We start from the raw sequence: 21,492 nt of genomic DNA, 5'->3' as shown, positions 1-21,492 counted from the left end.
GCCCCAACTGTGGCAGTACGACCGACCGCTTCCTGGAACCTCTCCTAATTTTTTACTGTGCCGTGGTACCTACAACAGTGCCATGGTCAACTATGTAAACACAATAGCTGTGTAATTTTTTTGGAGGTGTCTGTGCTGTCCGAGTTGTGGGGCCCCAACTGCGGCAGTACGACCGACCGCTTCCTGGAACCTCTCCTAATTTTTTACTGTGCCGTGGTACCTACAACAGTGCCATGGTCAACTATCTAAACACAATAGCTGTGTAATTTTTTTTGGAGGTGTCTGCTGTCCGAGTTGTGGGGAGGCCCCAACTGCGTCAGTACGACTGCTTCCTGATACCACTCTGATGTTGATTGACAGCCATTTTTTTAGGGGGGGGGGGGGGATTTTAAGTCCACTCCCCACATCATCAGTGTTTCCATTTTCAAAATTATGATGCTACATGCCTCATATACCCTAAAAAACCTTTTTAAAGCAATTTAAAGGCCACTTCCGGGATTAAACACGGATATCCGAATCCGATCGGATACTAGGGTCGGATATCCGAATCGGATTCGGATCGGAAAATTTTGAATTCGGATATCCGACCCGGATCGGATAGCGGGGTATCCGGATCCGAATCGGATCCGGATTTTGAAAAGGGGTATCCGAGCAGCACTGGTTAAAGGATACCAGAGCTGAAATCAATATGAGAAATGGGGGGGAGCAGGCATGTCTGGTGAGCTGTCCTGGTGCTTACCACTTCCCGTTCTCCATTCTGCCCCTCCGCATCCTGTAAATGCCCTCCGACACCCTCTTCTGGGTCACTGGAGTCGGGCATAGCTGTGCTGCATGCATCCTACAGCACGCAACCATGGCCGGGAGCGCTATGCACATGACGTCACTATGATGTACTGTAGGACATGTGCAGCCGGGCCAATGCTGTCGCAGTGATGCCCGACTTCAGTGACCCAGTTCAGAACATTCCTGGCTACCCTGAACTCCTCTGGGCTACCAGACTTATGCTCCACCTCCATGAGTTTCCAGAGGCGGAGTAGATTGCTGTTGAACCAGGGCTTATTGTTTGGGAAGACTTTGAAGGTCTTGGTTGGGATGCAGAAGGGATGCCTGAAGGTTTAAGTGGTTCTGCATACGTACTGTAGATTGCAGGGGCAGGTTAGGACATAGATAACAAAGTCACCTTTTTCAGGTCAGAATCATTTGGATAGGCCATTCACAGTTGTTTGAGTTGGATTTAAAATGTTTTGCCCCGTGAGTAATGGCTTTTGCAACAGTGGCAGCTTAACCACTTGAATTTTGCCGCGGAGGGGGGCTTTGAGGTGCCCCCCCCCGCAACACCCAGGCAGGCAGGAGCAATCAGACCCCCCCTGCACATCATCCCCATAGGGGGGGAAAGGGGGCGTGATCTGATCGCTCTGCCTGCAACTTGATCTGTGCTGGGGGCAGCAGAGCCCACCCAGCACAGATCATAAAAAAACCACGCTGGTCCTTAAGGGGGGGGTAAAGGCTGAGTCCTCAAGTGGTTAATAAAGTGCTTTGTTCTGTGAAATCTGTAACTTTGGAACAATTCCTGCAAATTCTTGTAAATTGACCGAAAGCAACTTGCTTTGAAAATCTAAGAAGCTATTGATGTCTGTCTTTTTTTTTCTTTTTATGTTTTAGTTGTAACCTATTGAGACATTGGGTCTGTGTAATTGTGAGATCCAGAAAGTTAATGGTGGTTGTATGTATGTGAGTTGTGAAGGTCAGTCCAAAGGGGTTCTGATTGAGGTAATGAATTTATTGAAGGAGGGCTTCATGTGAGCCCTTCCAGATGCACAGGATATTAATTATATATCTTTTATGGAGGACCAGGTTTTTGCAGAGGTGGTCCTCTAGCAAACCCATGCATAAGTTTACGAAACCAATATGGTCCCCACTGTCATGCCTCTCTTTTGCTCAGTTAGTTTCAGATGGCCACAGGCTTTTTAAGGACAGCTCTGGCTTTCAGAAAGTGGCAGAACTTCAGTACTCTTGCCCTGAGGAGGTGCTTGGCCTCTATCTCTTGCCTTGTTTGCCCTATTCTCTGAACTTTTTCTAGTTGCCTGATCTATAAATATATAAACTTGGCTTGTTTAACTACGACTATTGTTTGCTGATTTGGTCCTGCATTGTGTGTGTGTATGTGCAGTCTTCAACCTGTCTAATTTTAGTGTCTGCTGTCCTTTTCATCAGGGCAGAGGACATAATGGAAACCGGAACAGAACCGATCTTAAAAGTTTGGCAAACTAGCTTTTCACCCCCAGGCCTGTGCAAAGGACAAGAGAACATGAAAGGCGTGACAATGGGGACAATATTGGTATCACAAACTTATGCATTAGAGATGTCCCGAACGGTTTGCATGCGGGTTCACGTTCGCATTGGATTGCGAACTTTATGCTGGGTCAACCCGACCCTATACTACATCATTGGGCTAAACTTCGACCCTCTACATCACAGTCAGCAGACACATGGCAGCCAATCAGGCTGCACTCCCTCATGAAGCCCCCCCTCCCCCCATATAAGGCAGCAGCGTCGGCCATGTTCTCACTCTGTGTGCTGCAGTATTAGTGAGAGAGACATTGGATAGATAGGGAAAGCGATAGTTCGGAGGTCTGTTAGCTTGCTCCTTGCTGATATTTGTCGCTGAAAAGCACCACCAAAACAGCTCTTTTGAAAGCTAATGTTTTTGTGATGTTTTTTTTTTGTGGCCCACTGACACTGCATATACAGCTAATTGCTATCCTGTGCCAGGCCCAGCACATTCAGTGCCTAGTGTGACTGCTTCACGCTGTTTTATATACCAGTCCGTGCATACCTTTCACTGCACCTGTGTGACCGCACGCTGTTTTATTTACCAGCAGTCAGTGCATACCTTTCACTGCACCTGTGTGACCGCACGCTGTTTTATATACCAGCAGTCCGTGCATACCTTTCACTGCACCTGTGTGACCGCACGCTGTTTTATTTACCAGCAGTCAGTGCATACCTTTCACTGCATCTGTGTGACTGCACATTGTATTATAGCAGCAGTCACTGCATATCTTTCACTGCACCTGTGTGACCGCACGCTGTTTTATTTACCAGCAGTCAGTGCATACCTTTCACTGCATCTGTGTGACTGCACATTGTATTATAGCAGCAGTCACTGCATATCTTTCACTGCACCTGTGTGACTGCACGCTGTTTTATTTACCAGCAGTCAGTGCATACCTTTGACTGCACCTGTGTGACCGCACGCTGTTTTATATACCAGCAGTCCGTGCATACCTTTTCACTGCACCTGTGTGACCGCACGCTGTTTTATATGCCAGCAGTCAGATCATATCTTTCACTGCACCTGTGTGACCGCATGCTGTTTTATATACCAGCAGTCAGTGCATATCTTTCACTGCACCTGTGTGACCACACCGCTGTTTTATATACCAGCAGTCAGTGCATACCTTTCACAGCATCTGTGTGACCGCACGCTGTTTTATATACCAGCAGTCAGTGCATATCTTTCACTGCATCTGTGTGACCGCACGCTGTTTTATATACCAGTCCGAGCATACCTTCCACTGCACCTGTGCGACCGCACGCTGTTTTATATACCAGTCCGTGCATACCTTTCACTGCACCTGTGTGACAGCACGCTGTTTTATATACCAGCAGCCAGTGCATACCTTTCACTGCACCTGTGTGACCGCACGCCGTTTCATATACCAGCAGTCAGTGCATACCTTTCGCTGCACCTGTGTGACCGCACGCTGTTGGTTATACTGCACATTGTTAAACCAGCAATCAGTGCATCCATTTTCACTGCACCTGTGTGACTGCACATTGATATACCAGCAGTCACTGCAACCTTTTCACTGCACCTGTGTGACTGCACATTGTTATACCAGCAGTCACTGAATACCTTTCAATGCATCTGTGACTGCACATTGTATTATACCTGGCAGTCAGTGCATACCTTTCACTTGAATGGATGCCCATACCTTTCACTTGAATGGATGCCCTCCATAACCGATTCTCGTTAAAGGATTTCAAGTGTATTCATCTCATTATACAGCAGGGCCTCGAAAGAGTCCTCCTGTATTGTTATTTTTCGTCACTACCTCCCTGAGTCGAGACTTGCGTGCTGTGCCTGCTGCCTTCCTTGGATGTGTGGTGGTAGCCGTTCCTGCTCCTCTGCCCACAGCAGCCAGGTGTCCGTTAAGGAGATCTTTGAGCGGAAGAAGCCAATGTCTGCCAGTCACCCCCTTGCCCGGCATCAGACAGCTGGCTTGGCGGAACTGTTAGCTCGCCACCTGTTACCATACCAGCTGGTGGACTCTGAGGCCTTCCGAAAATTTGTGGTGATGGGGACACCGCAGTAGAAGATACCAGGCCGCAATTATTTTTCTAAAAAGGCGATACCCAAACTGTACCGTGATGTTGAAAGGCAAGTGGTGTCCTCTCTGGCCCACAGCGTTGGGTCAAGGGCCAATCTGACCACAGATGCCTGGTCTGCAAAGCAAGGTCAGGGCAGGTACATTACTTATACAGCACATTGGGTCCTTCCTTGGATGTTTGGTGGTAGTCGTTTCTCAGGCTCCCACTCCGGACCGGAACCGAACCCTGATTCCCTGGCCGTTACCCGTGGTCACCAAGGTACTGAGAAAGTAATATGGAAAGTTTATCACACAGTTGAATGAATGGCAGCCATAACAGATTCTTGTTGAAGGAACTGAACAGACAGCAGAAAAAGTAATTTAAAAAAATAGATGTAAGCTTTAACAATGGTAGAGAGATGGCGTTCGCGGTTCGTGAACCAAAAAAAGCGGGTTCGCGACATCTATTATGCATGGGTTGGCTAGAGGACCTCCTCTGCACAAACCTGGTCCTCCATTGACGTAAGGAGATTTTGCAGTTTGGTGGTTAAAATGTGAAATATCTAACACTATGACAATTACAATTATGGCAAGTTCTTTTTTATTTCCATGTAAAGAGGCTTGCATTGTTTCCATAAGCCTCGTACATACATACAAGGCATGTCGCCCAGTGGGGAAAGTGACCCGATCCCTTGGGCAAAGTTGCAGGGCAGAGGCTCCACAAATAAGTTTCTAGCCTGCAGACTCCCTACCTGTTCTGTTGCTATGTGGTGGAATGGAGTGCTAACAGTGTGGCGCCAGTGTGATGTCATTTGGGAGGTGAGTGAATGGGGAGAACAAGCAGTCACTTTGCCTTAGTGATCCATCAGGCAGCTCCCTGGCTGAGGTGGTTGGGGGCTGCTGTACACATGCTGGATTTTCATCAGCGGCTACCTCAGCTTATTTTTATCTGCCATATGTACAGGGCTTCACTTCAATTGAAAGGTATCTAAAACTATAATAACTAGATGTATGAAGATGATACATTGATCTAATCAGGTAGACGGCTTTTCTTTTATCTGGACTGATTTCTGAAACTAGGAACAGTGGATTCTTACACTGAAGGATGAGGGTTTGTACTGACAAGCAGTGAGCAGGTAGCTGTATGTCAGAGAGGATGAGATGAAAATAAGATCTATTAATTAGTGCAGAAGGTATTTTTCTTTTACAAAACTATGCATAATTATTTTAAAATAATAGTCTGTTCTGTGTTGATCGCTGTATACATTGACCACTAAAATCCAGCACATATTGGCCAAGTGCTTTTAATGCCAGTAGATGTCAGAGGTCAGGGTAGACTTTTGATAGGGTTAGTAAGGAGCTGTGGCATTTGGATCATAAATAACAGGTTAGTGTTGTGAATGCTGTGAAGGATTGAGGTCAAGTAAAACAATGTAGGGGTTAATCACAGGCAAAAGGATGGAAGTTTAGTTTCAGTACAGGGTTGAAAATAGACCACCAAGTCCCACCAAGGTTTAAATTGATTGGTTTTCAAGCCGCATATATTTGCATCCAGAATTTACAAAATCCTGCATGAACTCAAATTATTTGATCTCAATGATCATCCCTAGTGATAATCTCCCTGTGTCAACATAATGTGCAACAGAGGTGAAGCTGTTAAAGCAGTATTGTCACCATAAAAATCAAATTTCAACAGCAACTGGTCTGAGTGTATTAAGTGATAAAGATGCTAATCCTGCATTCAAAACTTTTTCTGCTGTTATGGTTTGTAGTTATCACATACTTTAGGAGCACTGGCCCTAGTGCCAAACAGTGCCAAAGAGTTGAATGCTGGGAGTTCTTGTTATTGTCTATAATATATTCCTCCTCTTCCATTTATTTCCCTGCCTAGCTGCTTATCAGAAACACCCTCTGATTACTTGTGTTTACAAGCAAGGCTGAGGTGACTCAGTGATTGGATGTGTAAATAAAAGAAAGACAGTGCAGTTGTTAGTATACACCTCAGTGGGAGTGTCTGAAGACTCTGGGAGGAGGGCAGCTAATGAATACACAATGAGCAAGAGAAGGAAGAGGGGAAAACAAGAGTCATGGAGGATATGATGTCAGCATTAGCTTGGCAAGATGGCCACTGCCTAGAATAGGATTTTCTGCTTTTCCTTTATAAAATTCACAGGAATCATTATGTGGATAGCACAATACATCTGTTATGTAAGTAGAAGTAGTATTTATCTACTTATATATGGGTTTTTTATTTCTAGGTTAGCATGGGTGTCGCTTGTTCTTTAAAGACTAGAGATAAGCAAGAAATGTGTACTGTATATACCAGGGCTGTGGAGTCGGAGTCGTGGAGTCGGACAATTTTGGGTGCCTGGAGTCGGAGTCGGGAAAAAATGCACCGACTCCTAATGAATTTGTAACTGTAATTAAAATAGAAAATATGATAAAATGTTCTATTTCTCAGATAATAGTCATTAAAAATAATGTATATATACAGTAATAGCAGTGCTTAGTCCACAAAAATGAAATAAAACCAATCAAAATTAGTTACTTGTGCTGCTTCAATAAAGCAGTCCCCGTATTTTTAAGGTCAGATATACATATCTGATTGTGACTGTATATATGATGTGTACACAGGAATCTCTTATATATACTAAATAACATCTATGCTGTAAGAATAAAGCCTGATGTGTAGCTGTGTCACTAATAGAGATGGTCAACGAGATGGAAATAATTCTGCATTGATGCTGATTTATGCAAATGTATGCACTCCCTTTGCTGATGAAATCAAATAATTTGATATGTTGTTAAAATTTGGTTTGGTGACTACAAATTAAAGGGTAACTGAGACGGATGAAAAGTAAAGTTTTATACATACCTGGGGCTTCCTCCAGCCCCCTTCAGGCTAATCAGTCCCTCGCTGTCCTCCACCACCCGGATCTTCTGCTATGAGTCCTGGTACTTCAGCCAGTCAGCGCTGTCCAGCCGCATGCCGCTCCCACAGCCAGGAACATTCTGCACCTGCGCAATAGTGCTGCACAGGTGTAGTATGCTCCTGGCGGCGGAGTGTGTTCATGCGCACTACGCCAGACTGGCTCAAGTACCTGGACTCATAGCAGAAGATCCAGGTGGTGGAGGAGGACAACGAGGGACTGATTATCCTGAAGGCGGCTGGAGGAAGCCCCAGGTATGTATAAAACTTTAATTTCATCTGTCTCAGGTTTACTTTGTTACACAGTAGTACTATACTCTACATATGCACTCCCCACAGAGCTGCAGGGAATCCACTGAGAATGCTGTGCACATTGAACACAGAGGTGTTGTCTGTTTACAATCTCCTCATTCCCCTGCAGAGTACCTGCACATCATTCTTACATGTACCCACACTTACATTGCCTAGGGCCTGATAGATGTCAGTTTGTACCTTTTACAAGTACTCTTACCAAGGACTAGTTTTAGTCTAAAGGGAAGAAATATAGCAGTCTACATATCCTTCTCACTTCAGTTGTCTTGTAAAATTCCTAAGCGTTGGCAGTTTAAGGAGAACTGTAGTGAGAGGTATAGGGAGGCTGCCATATTGATTTCCTTTTAAGCAATACCAGGTGCCTGGCAGCCCTGCTGAGCTATTTGCCTGCAGTAGTGTGAATAACACCAGAAACAAGCATGCAGCTAATCTAGTCAGATCTGACAAAAATGTCAGAAATACCTGATCTGCTGCATGCTTGTTCATGGTCTACGGCTAAAAGTATTAGAGGCAGAGGATCATCAGGATAGCCTGGCAACTGGTATTGCTTAAAAGGAAATAAATATGGCAGCCTCCATAGACCTATCACCGCAGTTCTCCTTTAAGAGACAAATTTCATGTTACATACTTTTAATCAACAAAATTGTAATATGCAAATTAGAGGAGTCGGAGTCGAGGAGTCGGAGTCGGTGGAATCCTAAACTGAGGAGTCGGAGTCGGTGGATTTTTGGACCGACTCCACAGCCCTGGTATATACTAGCATATAGACCGCCCCGCGTATAAGCTGAGGTGCCCACTTTTCCCTCAGAAACCAGGAAAAAGTGATTGACGCCCCCTCCAGAGTATAGCCCCCTTCACAGTAGCCAGATGTGCCCCCCAGTACAAGTCATTCCTTCTCACCACTGCCAAATGCTGTGTCTCAAGACGCCGCTAGATGGTGTCATAAATCTGAGACACAGCAATTGCCAAACAGGAAGAATTACCTATCATTGTACTGCTGACACATTGCTTGCACACTCCACAAGCCAGAGGACACAGGTAGTCTTGAGCAGCACACTCTGCACACCGTGTTGCGCTTTTCTGCCAGTAACAAATCCTGCTCCACCATCCGTTCTGCTCCTGTGACTCACATATAAGCAGAGGGGGTAACTTTTCAGCACATTTTTTTGTGCTGGAAAATAAAGCTTATACATGAGTATATAAGGTAATGCATACATCACTGGAAATATGTAGGCTCTAATCAGTATCGGGAACTATCAATCAATCTGATTAGGAATGGCCAGCAAGATGCTTATAATTATGAGTTGATGCAAATGTAATACTAAACTTATGATAATGTATGCAGCTTGGAAATAGACCAATGAAATGCAGTGGTACACTTGATTGATTTACTTCCAAGCTGCCTAAAATTAACCAATTATTAGTATATTATTGGCCATTCCAAGATCTTCTCATTTTAAAACTGCTGGTTGATTGACTGGGAGTTTCTGATTCTAATTGGTCCCTGCATATCAGCATTTCCTGTTACAAACCAATCTGCATATCATGAATTGTATTCACTTATCTCTACTGATGCATTTAGAAGAGAATTACTAACATACTTTTTTTTTTCTTTGCTACCAACTTCCATGCATCCATACAGAAAGATGATCACCGAGAGGCAAATATTCCAGGTTTGTACAAAGCTTACAATGCAGCCTAGCAAATGCTGCAGCTCATGCTCTTGGGTGTGTTCACACTTTGGCCCCTATTCAATTAATTAAAAAAAGCCAAGAAGGGAGGCGCATGCGCGCGCAGGATGGTGATGGCCGCTTGACTTAGCCCCTGCGAAGTGCACGGAGTACAACCAGCAAAAATCTTCAACTAACCTACAGCTACAGCTTTCTGCCGAGAGGGTACAGACGTGGCAACATTCAGAGAAGCGGGGGAATCGAATGGCCACCGGGAATATGTCACGTTCCTCCCAGAAACAGAGGAAGAAGCAGGAGAGCGGGAACAAAGGGCGCGCCGCCCACAACTCCGCTCTAGCTAACCTCATGGCGGATCCTAGTATGGATGGGTCAGCCTCAGATGACAGCCGGGACCTCTTTGAAAGAGAGCATACTTCACCCCCGAGAGCTAAGCAAGACCTGATAGCTAAGCTAAGCTCAGTGGTACGAAAGGAGGTCGTTGCAGCCAACAAGCAATTAGGCTGCGAACTGATCAAGGAGATCCGTATACTAACCCAGCGCACAGCTTCACTGGAAGACCGAATGGACAATGCTACCGTGGTCCTGGAGGGTCACGAAGATGAAGTCAATGCCTTGCGGGAAGAAGTTTACCTTCTAAAGCGCCAAGCAGAGGATTCTGAGAATAGATCCAGGAGAGGGAATCTCCGCCTTCGTGGCATACCAGAGTCAGTACAAGATATCCCGGGTACAGTGACGGCCCTCTTGCAAGAGTTAGTGCCAGACATCCCTGTGGAACGTCTTGAGCTGGACAGAGTGCACAGAGCTCTAACCAAGAAGAAACCGGAGGGCCCCCCGAGAGACATCATAATGAAGTTTTTATACTTTCAAACTAAAGAGAAAGTCATGGCTGCAGCTCGGGCTGCTCCATCCCTCACGTTCCAGGGCTATTCTTACCAGTTTTATGGGGACCTTGCACAAGCTACACTGCAGAGAAGAAAGGAGATGCGCCCATATCTACTAATCCTGCAAGAGAAGCAAATAAAATACAAATGGGGCTTCCCCTTTGCTCTCTTTTTCACGGTGGACAACAAGCAGTTTATAGCTACCTCCCTTCAAGAGCTCAAGGATCACTTCCGAGAATTGGAGTACCCGACTCCAGCCATCCCAGCACAGATCTCAGCACCATCCGCTCCACCATCATCACAGAGAAGCTCTGCTAGCATGTCATCATTTCCCTCGGGAACTCCAAAAGAGCAAAGACCTAGGAAGCGCCGCTCCACAGCATTACAAGAGCTGTCCTCGCAAGCCTTCCGTGAAGCCTCCTGAACAGATAAGTGGTGTTTGCTTTTCCTCTCCTCAGGAGAGCTTTCTGCTCACCCCCGGCTCACCAGGTACTTTTTGCCCAGCTTTGAGCCCTGGAGTCTTGGGCTCCTTTATTTTCACCCACGTTGGGACAGTTCTACTTAGTTATGGCTAGTTGCCGCTGTTTACACTACCAGTTAGCCGTGATGTTAACTTTAAGGGAGACTATACTGTAGATGAACTGTTCTCTTTATGGTACAGCTTTATTTTTTTCAATCTCCAAACACGTGTTCAGCCAAAATGGTGTACTGGTTTGTTAGTCATCTTACAGGACGGGCGGTTACTTCTTCTTGTCCCAGTGGCTAATCCCTCCCCTCCCGGTTTTCCCGCCTCAGATCTAGCCGTTGCTTTTGTAAAGGATGAAGACTTATTATTCCACCATGCATGGCACCGAAGATTAGCCTTTATATGCCTGACACAATAACAGTCGCTTTAATCCCTCCAAGTTAATGGAACCTGATAAGATATTACTTGCTAAAAGCCACAACAAAAGGGAAAATCCATGACTGTCATAGCTACAGGATGCCCCACATTTAAATATTGCATTACGAGGTCTCAGTTGAAAGAGATCTCCCCTCTCTGCGGCTGACTGTGTATTACTATGTGTAATCTATGCAATGGCTATTCTCAAAACACGGTTTGATCAATGGAATTTACCTAAATGCTAATTAATTGCACTGAATCTTTTGTTTATTCCTATAAGAAAAGATCACTCTTGAAGGATTAAGGCAGAACGCTCTGAGGCACTCATTCCAGGTGGACAGCTACTCAGGTCTATATTTTATGCTATTTTCCCCGAGGAATAAAAGCAACCCGGTTGCCCTGTTATTCTCTAAAATAAGAAGCTTCCTAGTTATAGCGATGTGCAGTTACTGAGTTTGGATGTGTTCCTACCTGGAATGGGTGCCTTTGGCTAACTACTTATTGTCGCATATTGTGATGTTATGGTGGCAGTGTCTCTAGACAAATGTGCCTCTGGCAGACGCACTGAGCCCTCTCCTCCCTCTTTTCCCCCTGCTCCTATCCAAATGCCTATACCCCGATTCGCTTAAAAGCAATCCCGTCACTGGGCCCCTCTACCTCTTCCCGGTTATATATTTAACGGCAGACTCTTCTCCTCGCTTAAATTTAGCTACTCAGAGTAAATGTAATACAGAAATTAATAGCCACTAGAGGGAGCTAGAGCTCAATTTTACGTACGGCAGGTCTCAAGAAACGTCCTCTCTGAATATAGCGACTATAGGACTAGTAGTATGTACATATTTGCCTTCCCTAGTTGCAGGGCAACATACTCCTCGAAATCGCTCTCGCTTGGGAGATTCACCTATAGGTGGTAGCCTATCACTTGTGTAATGTTCTCCTATGCACATGTGTACTGGCTCAGGTGGATTACAAATATAATCTCAAATAAGTTGACATGTATGTTATGCTGTGCCAACGGTATCAAGTGTATTAAGGGTTTCCCACTAGGTTACACTAAATGCTCAACTAAACGGACTACATAAATAACCATGAAAAACCTAGACAGGAGATATGTGCATAGTATAGGCCGATTTTATTATAAGCACCCCTGAGCTAACATAGCTAACTATCTTAAACCTTTCCCTTGAATCCTTGCCTGAATTGATGGCATTAAGTTATATTGAATGCCTGTGACACCGGATACATTAAGCTAAAACTAACACCTTGGGCCCTCTCCCTCCCTCTTTCCCTATCCAACTGCCTATACCCCGGTTCGCTTGCAAGCAACCCCGTCACTGGGCCCCTATACCTCTTCCCTCTTGTTTTCAGTATGTGTTTTTTCTCAACCTGATTAATAAAAGTGTAACACTGCACATGCCGCTGGCAGTCAATAGAGGGCGCCAGAACTTAACTTTGAGGCGGGGGTCACACTTGTCTTTCAGTTTCTACACTTTTCAGAGAGCTGGGAGACAAATGTGACCTCTACCTTACAACAGCTAAAGTAATTTATAGAGAAAACTGACAAATTGCGCAAGATGTCAGTTTTTTTTTTTCTGCATGCGAAATCTGCATTAAAGTGCGACCTAGCTCATTGATTAACATGAGTTCTCATTTGCAGTTAGTTTTTCTGTGCAGAAAACGCGTACGAAAGCTGGTAGGTGTGACCCCTGCCTCAAACTATACCTTTACGGGATGTTATTAAATTGAACTTTGTATAATCCCTGTCTTGCTTTACAAGTGTCTATACTTGGCCTCTCCAGATACTGGGCACCACTTGTAGGTGTATCTCCGATGTTAGTGAGGTATTAATGTGCAATTATTGGTATCCGGAGGTTGTGTGTTAAAGCGCACACTCCCTGGTTTGGGAAAGCATTTAAATGCCTTATACTCAGATAGCGAGTGTAAAATCATTTTTAAGTACCCCGACCAGGGAATGTGCATACAATATATATTAACCAATATATAAACACCCCAGACTTGGCATCATTCTTTATATAACCTCCTCCTCCCCCTCCCCCCCCCCCCCCCAGTCCCTGCCTGCCCGTTCGATTTCATGATGTGAAATACTCTTCCACGGTTCTAGGTTATAACCCTGCATGCTACACCTGGACATATTACAACCCTCCTCCCACAAAAATAATGTTGACTATAAGTCAGATCCACAACCCTCAATTGCCCTGTGCTTATACAGCGAATGTATGCTATATACCTCACACTAATAGGAATATACTCCGTGCACACTCCATGTACCTCTCGTCCCTTTTGGTTTTCTATTCTGGGACACCTTTACCTGGCCACCTACGGGTGTCGAGGTAAAAAACAAAACTGCGTAGCTCGTTGTGAGCCTATTGTTCTAATGACTCTTAAGTGGGGATGTCTGTCTCTCCTCACTTCTACTTATTCTTTCCTCTTTCTTCCTCCTCTATATCTATTCTCACCTACTCCGGGGACGGGGGATGTCCATAAAGCGCTGTTTGTCCAGAAGCCTCCATGACGCACCCTATAAAAATAATATCGATCAATGCACAAGGTCTTAACTCCCCTCTAAAAAGAACTAAAGCTTTCCAACAATTCAAGAGACTACATGCTGATGTAGTATGTATACAAGAAACTCACTTTGTTTCCGGCCACGAACCTAAATTCCTCTTCAAAGACTATAGACTGGTATTCTATGCTAGCGCTACAGTTAAAAAAAGAGGTGTGCTGATTGCTTTCAAAAATAGTCTTAATTTTGCCCCCTCTAAAACATTATCTGACCCTGAAGGCAGGTATGTTTTGGCCACGGGCCTGCTACAAGATACGCAGATCACAGTGGTCTCATATTATGCTCCTAATACCAAACAGGCCCCTTTTATCTCGCATCTATTAAACGTCATTGCGGTACACAGCAAAGGTCTGCTATTTCTATGCGGAGACACCAATCATAGCCTCAACCCAGTTTGGGACAAGCAGCTTCCTGGCCAATCTACTCCGCCGGTTAGCACAGACTCAAAACAAAACGAGAAACTCAGAAATCTCTTCTCTGATTATCAACTAGTAGATACTTGGCGTGAACTCAACCCTTTCAAGAGGCAATTTACTTTTTACTCCAACCCGCACGCATCATTTTCTAGAATTGATCATTGCTGGACTGTGCTGTCTGCCTTGCCCTTGATCAAATCAGCCTCCATATACCCTACTCCATGGTCTGATCATGACATGAACATCTTGGTGGTTTCCTCTCTCACGCAACGTCCCTCTGAGTTTCGTTGGGTACTAAATAATTACCTCCTCACGGAAGACAGTGTAGTTCAACAAGTTAAACAGGAACTTCTTAATTACTTTACTATAAACGAAAAATCCGAAGGATTAACAGACCTCACAATTTGGGAGGCACACAAAGTTGTTATAAGAGGGGTATTAATACAGATAGCTTCCAGACGGAAAAAAGAAAGACAGCAAACACTCACTAAGCTAGAGAATGACTACTCAGTCCAATATGACCAATTTCAAAATAATCCTGGGCCCGATACTAAAAATGAATTGCGGAAAGCGGAAATAGCGCTTAATTTATGCATGACTGAAAAAGCTGAGAACCAAATCTCTCGTTCCAAATTAAAATTTTATCTTAAAAATAACAAACCTGACTCCCTTCTGGCCACCCGTCTCAGACAACCTGACCTAGCATTTAAGCCTATTACCCTACAATCAGACCAAAATCAATCTACCTCAAACCCTATTAAAATAGTGGAGATCTTTCAGCAAAATCTAAAAAATTTGTATAACTCCCCAGATAACTCCTCTGTAGACGAGATTGCAGCCTTTTTGTCTGAGGTACCTCTTCCGGCACTCCCTGAGGGTCTAAAAGAGCTTATGGAAAAAGAAATCTCATTGGGGGAAGTGCAGCAAGCTATTAAATCACTTAAACCAAATAAACAGCCCGGACCCGACGGTTTCAAAGCTTCATACTACAAAAAATTTAGTGACATCCTTGCGCCCAGATTAGTATTAGCCTTTAATAGTATACTTGAAGGGGCACAGTTTCACCCAGAGTCAATCACAGCTACTGTTACTATGATTCCAAAGCCTAACACTGACCATTCAAAATGGTCCAACTTCCGCCCTATTTCATTACTAAATACTGATATCAAGATTTTGGCAAAAGTTTTAGCTACTCGTCTCAACTCTACAATTACCTCAATCATAAACAAAGATCAGGTAGGCTTTATGCCACACAGACAGGCTAGTGATGGTGTAAGGCGTATTTTACATTTGATACATCAGGCACATGTTTCCCAACTCCCATCTATGCTCCTTTCATTAGACATCACCAAAGCATTTGATTCAGTCTCATGGTCTTATCTTAAGATTGCACTGCAGGCTTGGGGTTTTGGCACTAATCTAGTAAATTGGATTAAGGCACTTTATTCATATCCTTTAGCTTCAGTGGCCTACAATGGGTTTAAATCTCCCCCCTTTCCCATTTCGCGTGGCACGCGCCAAGGTTGCCCCCTTTCCCCTCTATTATTCGCGTTATTGATAGAGCCTCTTGCTATTCAGATTAGGAATTGCTCGGAAATTCATGGTATACCACTGGGGGGGAAAATGCATAAGGTAGGCCTATTTGCTGACGATTTAATAGTCTGCATTTCACGACCAACAGGTTCTATTCTTGCCCTGAATAGGATCTTGAAGCAATTTGGTAGAGTATCGGGACTTAATGTCAACCCGGCAAAGTCAAAGGCATTAAATATTTCCCTTCCATCCCAACTAATGCAGGCACTACAAGATTCTTTCGAATTTGACTGGGACTCTCACAGATTGTCGTATCTTGGCATCTATCTCACCAACTCTTATGAAACACTTTATCAACACAACTTCCCCTCTCTTGCAAAAGAGCTAGTGGATCTGATGGAGTGCTGGAAGAGGTACTCAATCTCTTGGCTAGGCAGGATAGTGGCCATCAAAATGACCCTTCTCCCTAAACTATTATATGCTTTCAGATTACTGCCTATTTCCCTCCCCTTTTCTTTCCTTGAATCTCTCCAGCGGAAGATAAATAGTTTCATCTGGGGGACCCAGAAACCGAGATTCAAAAAACTCTATCTTTACCGTCTGAGAGCTGATGGGGGGATGGGAGTACCCAATATCATTCACTATTATAAAGCAGCACAATTGGCCATCCTGGCTAATTGGCAGTTAGACAATGATAGGCCTACTTGGGTAGACATGGAGGACCAGCTTACGTCCCCTATCAATATCAAAAACCTCCTGTGGCTCACCCCAATTCATCGTGCTAAAATTAGTAACCCTATTATAAAACACTCTCTTCAGGTATGGGATAGCTGCAAGTACTCTGGTCGACTAATGTCTGCCCATAGGCCACTTCTTTCCTTCTTGGGTAACCCCTCTTTCCCTGCAGCTTTAAACTCTTCTGCTTCATACCAGTGGTGGGTTTCAGCTAAACTCTACAGGATCCAAGACTTCATTACTGATACCGGCATGAAGTCCCTAGGCCACCTACGCGATAAGTTCGCGCTCCCGCCCTCTGAGTTGTTTCGCTATATGCAAATTACGCATTTTGTGAAACAACACATTGCAAATGCGGAATCCCTCACGAGCAGGACCTTTTTTGAAAACATATGTGACTCTAACCCACAGGCATCGGGGGTAATTTCATTCATATATAGGGAACTCACTCTCACACACTCTCAAAACAAACCGGACTACATACTTAAATGGGAAAGAGAACTGGACTTACAAGTCGACTACACTGATATGTGTGATATTTGGGAAAACATCCCCAAAACGTCAATAAATGCTGACCTGGTTGAGATAAATTACAAACTACTGTTTAGATGGTACCTAGTTCCCCAGAGGGTGGCCAAGTACAATAAAAAATGCTCGGGAAATTGTTTCAGGGGATGTAGAATGACGGGTTCCTTTGCCCACATATGGTGGAATTGTAAAAAAGTAAGAAGGTTATGGATTAGGGTCTGTACCTGGGCATCATCCCTAATCAATGCCCCAGTTTCACGGAATCCTCTCCATGTCCTATTAGGCTGCCCATACCCCAATCTATCCCCTACTCAAAATACTCTCATCAACTTTATCTTTACTGTAACTAAAATCAAAATAGCGGCGGCCTGGAACACCCAATCTCTTTCATTTGAAGCGGTCAAGAACAGGCTCGGCAATATATTGTTCTTCGAGAAATTGAGGGCCCGAATGAATGACAATATGAAAAGGTTTCACAAAATCTGGGACCCATTAATAGCCTACTTACTAAACCCTGAACAAATAGCGATGGTGCGTAATCAATGACCTTGTCATGGTTACTTATCATAAGCAAGGATAACTTGTATAAGGAGGAACAGCTGGGGCATCCCTCGTCTCCGGAACTTCTACAACTTTTCTATGACTTTTTCCCTTTCCTTCTCTATCTTTACTTTCCTACACTCTTAAACTTCTTTGCACCTTGTTTTATCCGCTGAATCCCTTTTTTTTAGAACTTACTGTGGAGTTATGGACGCTAGATCTTCATATCACGATAATATAATGACCGCTAAATTAAAACGAAGTCATTTCTTCCCAGTTTACAGTCTATATCCATTGTTGCAGTTAGTACCTAACTGATTTGATCCATGCTTATGCTAGCTAGTTAGCAAAACCTGACTTCGCTGGAAGACAGGTTTCATGGCCAAAGGTACTGGACAAGATACAGTTGGTTAGCCCCCATCCGACCCCATTGGGGCTTGTGACGGATGTCGGGTTATCCTGCAAGTTTGCACCCCGGACATTTTGCCTGATTACACCTGGGAATTAATGTTTAATCCTTCAGTTATGTGATATATGATAAATAGTGTCTTATGATTGTATGAGTTACAATAAGTTTAGCATCAAATGACTGTATTGCTTTTGCTTATCCCTATAATTGCAATGTCATGCTGTAAAACTGTTCTTTCCCCTTCAAAATTTTTTCTTCAATAAAAACGATTGAAACAAAAAAAAAAAGCCAAGAAGTAGATGAAATGCTACTGTCAAGATGTGAAAATATCACCTCCTAGGATTAAACTGCATAAAGATATGCAGAGGCCGCCGTACTCTGAACGCTGTACCTTTTTTTTTTTTTTATACTTTGTTATACAGACTCTAAACAAGAATGCAGATCAGCTGTTTGACTGGAATATCTGCATGCTTGTTTCAGGTGTGGGATTCAGACACTACTGATGTATGAAAGTTTGCCAGGATGTCATGCAACTGGTATTGTTTAAAAGGAATTAAATATGGTAGCCACCATATCCCTCTCACTTCAGGTGTCATTTAAAGAGGAGCTGTCAGCCATACTATCTCAGAAAAAAAACACATATATAAGTACCGGTAGATAAATACTTGCTCTACTTACATATGTATTGCTCTGTCCACATTTAGATTTTAGTGACTTTTCCATAGTAAAAAAAAAAGAGAAAATCCTTCTTAGGATTCTCCATTTTAACTGTCTATCTTAAAGCCAATCCTGATGTAATTTCCTCCCTTACTCTCCTCTGCCTGATTGTGTATGCATTGCCCGCCCTCCTCCCAGTCTTCAGGCACTCCCACCCAGCTCTGCAATAGAAAGTGTATTGTCTCAGCATGAGAAATATTGGCCAATCAGAGTGGAACAGAGGTCTGGGAGGGGAACACAGGAGAAAGAGGTTTCAGCCAATTAGGCTGCATTAGTTAAGTCTGAGGGGGAAGTAAAGAAGCAAAAAAAAAGGACAACCGAGCATGCCCTGCACTTTCTCTTGCGTGGCAATATACCAAATAAGAGTCAGGTAAACTGGGGAATGATCATTAATCAACAAAAAAAGTAAGTGCTTTTTAACTTTTGGATTACCTGGTTAGCATCCTTATTACTTGTTTACCAGATAAAAATAAAGAATTGATTTTTTTATTTTATGCCCGACAGTTACACTTTAAGCGCCTTCCAGTTGGCAAATAATGCAACCAAATGGAAGAGCTTGTAACCACAAGTGTCAGTGGTTGACGCAGTGCAGTGCCTGGTACAAAATTCTGCATGCATGGGGGGCGGGGCTGCTGCCCACTCAGATGCACAAGCAAGCGCGCTGCAAATAAACAGGAGCAGCTGATGAGCAGTTAAAGAACAACTGTAACAAGATGGATATGGAGGTTACCTTATTTATTTCCTTTTAAACAATACCAGTTGCCTGGCTATCCTGCTGATCCTCTGCCTCTAATACTTTTAGCCGTAGACCCTGAAACAAGCATGCAGCAAATCAGGTGTTTCTGACAGTATTATCAGATATGACAAGATTAGCTACATGCTTGTTTCTGGTGTGATTCAAATACTACCACAGCCAAATACATCAGCAGGTCTGCCAGGTAACTGGTATTGTTTAAAAGGAAATAAATATAGCAGCCTCCATATCCTTCTTGTTACAGTTGTTCTTTAAGTTTAAGCAAGGAAGGATCAAAGTTGATCCTGTGGTTTTATTGTACCTTGTCATGTGGAGTTTCCAATAAAGAAAAAACACTTTTTTCACCGACCTTGTCTGGCCTGCGGAATGCGGATCCTTCCTTGCTTGCACTTGTGGATTGGCCTGGCTTACCAGATCCTGCACCGACTGGTATGGTTAAGGGCATTTGAGCGTGTGTGAACTTCCAATTTGTTGTTTAAGTGTACTGCTGTCAGCATGTAAAAGAGCCAGATTGTGTTCCATGTTGTATATTATTGCACGAAAACCCAGAATATTTGCATCTCAGTGACCATCTTTGAGACCATATCAGACTTAACTATCTATAAAATGCTATGTCTGCCTTTCATACATTCCTTTTCTACAGAAGAATGTTAACCGATATACAAGGTCTATCCAACACAATGAAGAGGTGGCAGTTTGTACATCTGTAGTAGTTCATTCCTTTAATTCCATCTGATCTTGTTCTCAGAACAATTCAGTATGGGATACAAAGTACATTTTATTTCAAGGTTTGAAACTCTATAAATATACAGTGTATGACTCTTAAAACTTCATCTTTTACAAATCAATAAATATATATTTTTCCATGAATTTCTTCACAAAATAGATACCCCCTTTTTTTGTAAAAAAAAAAAAGAACAAAATGGCAGATCTGAGACAGAATGTCTGTATTGGAAACCCAGTTTGCATGAGTCTTGTTCTTTCAGAGCTGGTATAATTCACAGAAATCCATTCACATCTGGGAATACCAGAAATCCCATAGTAATCCAGTGTGTCTGCATAGATGGCTTCTATTCTGGAAGTTCAGGGTTTAATTTTCCACAACTGTGAAGAGAAGATTGAGTTTGAAAATGCAATTCATCAGTTGCACAGTACAGTACTGTAAACTATTAATTGAGGGCCCATTCACACTTAGAAACGCAAACCCTTGCGGGAGTGATTTTTCAGTGGAAAAATCACTGAACACTGCGGCGATTTTTCCACGATCGCGTTTAGCGCTTCTGTAGCACTGAAACGTGATCGCCGGGAAATAGCCTTAACCACTTGCCGACCGCCTACTTCATATTGGCGGCGGCAAAGTGGCAGCCCCAGGACCACGTAACGCAGATTGGCGTCAGGTCCCGGGGCACTCTCTGGCCGGGGATCGCGCGCTGCGATGCGCGCGCATCCACCGGCAATAGGCTCCGCCCACCCGCGACGTCAACCCGCCGGCCAATCGGAAGCGCCGGCGGGTTGTTAACCCGACGATCCCCGGATAGGAAGCGTATAATACGCTTTGTAATGTTTACAAAGTGTATTATACAGGCTGCCTCCTGCCCTGGTGGTCCCAGTGTTCGAGGGACCACCAGGGCAGGCTGCAGCCACCCTAGTCTGCACCCAAACACACTGATCTGCCCCCCCCTGCCCCCTGATCGCCCACAGTACCCCTCAGACCCCCCCCTGCCCACCCCCCAGACCACCATTTGCACACAATCACCCCCCTAATCACCCATCAATCACTCCCTGTCACTATCTGTCAACGCTATTTTTTTTTTAGTCCCCAAACTGCCCCCTGCTCCCTCCTGATCACCCCCCCACCCCTCAGATTCTCCCCAGACCCCCCCAGACCCTCCCCCCCCCCCCTGTGTACTGTATGCATCTATCCCCCCTGATCACCTGTCAATCACCCGTCAATCACCCATCAATCACCCGTCAATCACCTGTCAATCACCCCCTGTCACTGCCACCCATCAATCAGCCCCTAACCTGCCCCTTGCGGGCAATCTGATCACCCACCCACACCAATAGATCGCCCGCAGATCCGACATCAGATCACCTCCCAAATCCATCGTTTACATCTATTCTCTCCTCTAAACACCCACTAATTACCCATCAATCACCCCCTATCACCACCTGTCACTGTTACCCATCAGATTAGACCCTTGCGG

General features: G+C 44.2%; 1 protein-coding gene across 3 annotated transcripts in view; it reads right to left on the bottom strand.

The window, feature by feature from the left end:
• Positions 1-19,990: 19,990 nt before the first annotated feature.
• The window catches only part of PHTF1 (putative homeodomain transcription factor 1), a 302,980-nt gene continuing 301,478 nt past the window's right edge, over positions 19,991-21,492 (bottom strand). For all 3 annotated transcript variants that reach the window (XM_068269713.1, XM_068269715.1, XM_068269714.1), the window contains one exon: positions 19,991-20,389. In XM_068269713.1, coding sequence (XP_068125814.1) covers positions 20,369-20,389 — 21 coding nt within the window. In that variant the 3' untranslated portion in view covers positions 19,991-20,368. The remainder of the gene's footprint in view (positions 20,390-21,492) is intronic.

The sequence above is a fragment of the Hyperolius riggenbachi genome, chromosome 2 (assembly GCF_040937935.1).
Source record: "Hyperolius riggenbachi isolate aHypRig1 chromosome 2, aHypRig1.pri, whole genome shotgun sequence".
Classification (NCBI taxonomy): Eukaryota; Metazoa; Chordata; class Amphibia; order Anura; family Hyperoliidae; genus Hyperolius; species Hyperolius riggenbachi.
The sequence above is the reverse complement of the archived record's forward strand: the minus strand, read 5'-3'. Positions and strand labels throughout refer to the sequence as shown.